The sequence below is a fragment of the Chaetomium globosum genome, genomic scaffold (genome assembly GCF_000143365.1).
Source record: "Chaetomium globosum CBS 148.51 scaffold_1 genomic scaffold, whole genome shotgun sequence".
NCBI lineage: Eukaryota > Fungi > Ascomycota > Sordariomycetes > Sordariales > Chaetomiaceae > Chaetomium > Chaetomium globosum.
In genome coordinates this window covers 5,780,600-5,785,841 of record NT_165976.1, presented here as the reverse complement: position 1 = coordinate 5,785,841, position 5,242 = coordinate 5,780,600, and the positions used below count along the sequence as shown (strand labels likewise).

Below are 5,242 nucleotides of genomic sequence, written 5' to 3'. Positions count from 1 at the left end.
GATGACGCAGGAAAAAAAGCAGAAGACGTGGCTCACAACATATCTCTTGACCTTCATCTTGTTGCACAACATTGGTCTGATAACCAAGCACGATGCAGACTACGCCAAAAAGCACGGCATGCAGGTGGGTTTCTTCGTATTGGGGCCGGAAGACATGGTGACTCGACTGACAATATCGCCAGACTCGGTTCGCGCGAGAGGCCCATGTCAAGGAATACAACTTGGGTGAGTGCGCCTTCCGGAGGTGTGTTGGGATGACTGGCAACTGACACGACAACTAGGGGCGAATACCCTCCTTGCCTACTTCCACTACTGCAACAAGGCCATCTACCCATTCTCCAGCGAGTGTAAAGACCAGGACCTGCAGACCTTGGCGGAGCTCGACGACGAGGCCATCTCGTTCGTCCATTATACTCGAAAGATGGTTGCTGAACATAGTAAGTCGGCCTGAACCACCCTAGGAATCGTATCTGACTCAGCTGCCTCAGAAAAAGAACGATAGAGGTTGTGGGCCAAAGAGATTTACGAGGACGAGTACTATTATGGGAGCCAGCTCTTCGAGCACAACTGGCAACCCCGGACCATGGCCTAGTCGTTTTCTTGGGCGGGACTTTCGATTTGTGCGGGTAGGAGCGAATGTTGTTTGTGTGTGACAGGAGAATCTTTCCGGGAGTGGTCAACCGACTATTTGTGGGCGAGGGGGTAGCGATGAGGGGCCTCTTCCGTCACTGCCGAAGGTTGTCGACTTGGTAAGGAATGGCTGCTTTCTTGGTTGTTCCGGGGACTCGAGGTTTGACATTGACAAATAACCACGGGGGGACAATTCTGGGATCCACTCGAGGTACGACCGTTCGTGTTGTGAAATACTTGCCTGACATGGTTCAACCCAAAAGTCTTTCCTAAACATGCCGTCTGCCAGGTCAGGTCGAGGAATGCCTCGGGGGTTTTCCCTTCTTTCGTGCCCTCCATCCCATTTGGAAGCGGGTTTACGTCGGATACGCTGCGACAGGATCAAGGAACCCCCAATCATCGACTGCAGACACCACAGGCCCAGCTGCATCGCAACGCATCTCCATCGTGCTGTGAAAACCGCAGCGAGCCAATCGCGGAATGGCGGCATGTTCCAGCGGATGCGACTGCAGATCCCCAGTTGTTGCACCCCGCCCCTCTGATTGCAGAGCTAGCGCTCCCAGCTCCTCAAGGACCCGGGTTCAGGGGTTTTGGCAATGGGGACACAGATCTTTCTTATCCGATCCGATCTTTGCTTCCTGGTCGATGGCTGGCTGGAAACTCACAAATACGGGGATGAGACAGCTGGGCTGGACGTCGGGTGGCTGCAGGTCGCCGGAAACTCAACCCGGGCCATGTGTAAGATAACTATCGTTTTCGTCCTTGTTTTCCCCCCTTTCTGCTCCATCTTGTGTCTCATTTCCTCACCGGCTCAAGCCACAGCCCACATGTTGATGTCAGACCACGTCTTTCCAGCTCTGCTTCTAACCACAATCGGACTTTCCCGCACCCTTTCTTTTGATCAGAAACCGGGGCCCAGTGAACGGCGCCAAAAGAAAACGGAGAGAGAAAAAAAGATTGGGACCATGCCCGCCACGAGGGCGACTTGGTACTTGCCTCTGCATCTCAGATGCACCTCTGCTAATGTAGCGACACTGCCCGAAGCCGCCAACAACTGCAACCACAACCACAACCACAACTGCAATCGCGCGACGTATTTCCCATCTCATGCAGCTGATGTACCACTTTGGCAATTCTCGGTCGCACCAACCACCTGCAACCGCGGGAAATTTTTGCGTGTCAATGAGTTCCCGTCCCGCCTGCGTCCGAGATGAGATCTGTCGAGGCCAGGGACGGGAGAGGCTTTTTGGTGTGTCAAAGTTCTCGCATTTCCCTTGCATACGATTCTAGAATTCCAAACCTTGCCCCGGCGAGAATTCTTCACCATTTCCTCCGAGCTTTTGCGCAGCTTGCCGAGCTGAACAGCAAACCCCGTATTCCATCCGCCATTGAGGATCGCACTTTGACGATTCTTAATACACTTTGAGCCCCAGCCAAACATGGCCGCCCCAGCCAAGAAAGGCACGACATCAACGCCCACCAGCACATGCCGCTTTGGGTTTCCAAGCTGCCGCCGGTTCTCTCCATGCCCCATTCCTTCCGTACCAGTCTAAATGGATGACGAGGCCAGTGTTGTACAATGGAAGGAACAACCTTGTACTCCCCACGGCCACCTTCTTCCACTGCAGGAATGTAGTTTCCAGTAGTTATTACCGTCTCTTGTGCCACTTCAGAATCTTCCGGTTTCTTTTTTTTCTTTTTCTCCTCCCCTTCTCTGCTTCTCGCGCCTGCGTGTTTTATGTTTGGTTGTTTCACCAGCTACCCTTGTTTCCGCCACATCTTATCATACCCGTTGCTTCGCTTGCCAGCATGGATGGAATGCACTTGTTCGGCGTGCTGGCCGCCTCCGAGTCTGTTACCTGCCACTACCTTGCCTACATGTATTATGTCTCGACATGCCACCTCTGCCCTACATGCAGGTGGTGCATGACCTAGCAGATTAGTGTCTCCGATGGCGGGTCCCCGATCTCGTCCAGAACTTCCAGGTTCCGCGGGCAAGCGCCCCGGTTGCGGTCGAACGCCATCCTACCGCAGCCCCTGCCATCTGCTTGTGATCATCAGCTGGTGGTCGGCAAGTGCAAATCGTCAAAGGTAGTTAGCCCGTCGAGGGGCGCGCCTCTCGGTCTGCCGCCCCTCTCTAGGTCCATCACAGAAGGCACCGCTCACCTGCTATTACGGTCCCCACCCGTCACTCCCGAACGCCTCCTTCCATCTCTCGAGCCCAGTCTCACCTATCGTTCGCCGAACCTGGTGCCCCCTGCCTCGGTACCTTGGTGTCCTGTACATATCTACCTCAACCCACTCATCTCTCGAGCAGGAGCGGCGGGGCACAGTACCGCCCGTTCTCCAAGGGGGAAGAGCTGCCTACTTGACGTCGTCCCATCCGTCTGGCTGGGTGGCTGCCGCTCTAGTGTCACCGCTGGACCCGGCCTCCGTCGTCTGTGTACGACGGCGTTATTCTATAATCTCTCTGTTGCCCGCTAGGCCTGCGTTTTCCCTCGCTCGCCGACCACAAACAGAAGAAGGGGCTATTGGCAGGCTGTTGTCTGTTCGACGTCAATCGGTGTGTTTGGTCTCCCTATCTCCTTTCTGGGATGTCGGACTGCTCGCCAAAACAAATCTTTCCGTCTATATAAGTCGGCTTGGACTCGTCTCTCTTCCCATCCATCAGACTCATCCGTCCAGTCTTTCAACTCTCACCAATCCTCGATTCGTTCGTTCTCTGCTTCGTCTTCTTCGTACCAATCCACTTGCGATATTTCAAATACACAGTTGTTCGACGCTCCAAGCACCCCTTCGTTTTTTCCCCACCCAGCCAGCCATTGTTGACAGCCGGACTCCCTTTCGAGGTGGGTTCCCCCCATCCTTCCCTTGACCCCGATGCATGCTGGTTATGGGGTCGCGGGTGCGTCCGTACTGGGTGCTGATATGCGAGCAGGTAATTCAACGTCAAGATGTCCATTGCAAGTGCCGGACCCGTTCTCGCCGCGGCCACCGCCCCAGTCGTTGGCACTCCCAACTTGGCCCTGCACGCCAAAACTAATGCCGATGTCCCCACCCTTCCGGCCGGATTCCCCGCCCATCTGCCGGATAAGTTGGCCTGGACCGGCTCCGACTTCAACAAGACATCTGACCACATCCTGAACTTGAGTGGTACCCACCTCGCCGAAATCAGAGCGGCTCTTGGAAGCTACAAATGTAAGCACTGGCCCCTTGCCCGAATCCTTTCCCGTCCGTTTTCTTTTGCTAACAAGTTCTGGCCAGCTCTCGGTCAAGATGGTGACCTCGTGGAACCCACCAACTTTCCACTCCCGACACTCGGCCCGAAGCTCAAGGAGCTCAGCGGTGACATCCATAATGGCAGGGGATTCTGTGTCATCCGGGGTCTCAACCCTGCTTCCTACACCGTTGAGGACTTGACTCTGGTCTACCTTGGCGTTCAGTCGTACATTGCCGAGCAGCGCGGCCGCCAGGACAAGTGTGGAAACATGCTCGGTAAGTGAAGACACATTCACCTCTCTACCATTAGGCACATTCTAACAGTTGGGTAGTCCATATTGTTGCGGATAACAGCACCAAGCAGGCGGCCGAGCATCATCGGCATTCGACTAAAGCAATTGTTAGTTCCTACCCGGTGCACTCCATGGCGTGGATGCGGATGTCGGCTAACCACGTTCGGTCCACTTAGACGTTCCACAACGAGAAGCTGGCGATGTCGTCAGCTGGTGACTCCGTAGCACCGCCACAGTACATTGTGGTGCATCATTGCTCTGCTACACCGATGAAACGTCTGGCAGCTACCCGGCCCGATGTGATTCGCACTTTGTCCCGGTCTGACTGGCCTTTCGCCATGTAAGTGACGCCCAGTGACCTGATAGAATTCACCGACTGACGGCTTTTTCTAGGCCACGCTTCCAGTGCCGTCCGGTTATCTTCTACCGGGATTCGAAGCTGGTCATGAACTTTGGTCGCGCCGCTCTTCTAGGCAGCGATGCTCATCCCCGACCTCAGCATCTGCCCTCCCTGACAGCCCGCCAGATCGAAGCCTTGGATGCCATCGAGGCCATTGCGCAGGCTACTCAGCTGGAGATCCAGACTCAGGCAGGGGACATGCATTTCATCAACAACCTCGCCATCCTTCACCGCCGCGAAGGCTTTGCTAATGGACAAGCCCGTACCGAGAAACGCCACCTGGTGCGCATGCGGCTTCGCAGTGCCAAGCAAGGATGGTCGATCCCTCGCGAGCTCGAGGGGGAGTGGGACGAAGCGTTCAAGAAGCATGGCGTCAAGCACTGGCACGTGGAGCCGATGCCCTCGTACTTTTTCCCCATGCGCCTCTATCCCAACTAGGCGACGAGGCCCCCCCCCCCTCCCCCCATCGTGGTTGTACTTTGTTTTCGTCCCTTTTCTCATTGCATTCGAGGCGTTGTCAGACCAAAGCCGGATATGGGAAGGGGGACAAAAAGACACGGTGGCGTTTCGGTTGGAATTTGATATTATTTCATCTATGATTGGTTTTTTAGGACGGTAATGACTGGAGGTGTTAGCAAGGGGGTGGGCACACAAACTGTATCCACATTGCTGGCCGGCTTCCGGTGCAAGTTTGCTACTT

The 5,242-nt window shown here is 55.1% G+C and overlaps 2 protein-coding genes across 2 annotated transcripts; both read left to right on the top strand.

The window, feature by feature from the left end:
- Positions 1-92: 92 nt before the first annotated feature.
- On the top strand, positions 93-592 carry CHGG_01867 (uncharacterized protein; the record flags this gene model as incomplete). The annotated part of the gene is made up of 4 exons (XM_001221087.1): positions 93-124; positions 183-244; positions 343-437; positions 503-592. 4 exons carry the CDS (start codon positions 93-95, stop codon positions 590-592), a joined length of 279 nt encoding a protein of 92 aa, XP_001221088.1.
- Positions 593-3,584: 2,992 nt separating this feature from the next.
- Positions 3,585-4,980, top strand: CHGG_01866 (uncharacterized protein; the record flags this gene model as incomplete). The annotated part of the gene is made up of 5 exons (XM_001221086.1): positions 3,585-3,828; positions 3,895-4,125; positions 4,182-4,249; positions 4,319-4,482; positions 4,536-4,980. 5 exons carry the CDS (start codon positions 3,585-3,587, stop codon positions 4,978-4,980), a joined length of 1,152 nt encoding a protein of 383 aa, XP_001221087.1.
- Between the last annotated feature and the right edge of the window lie 262 nt (positions 4,981-5,242).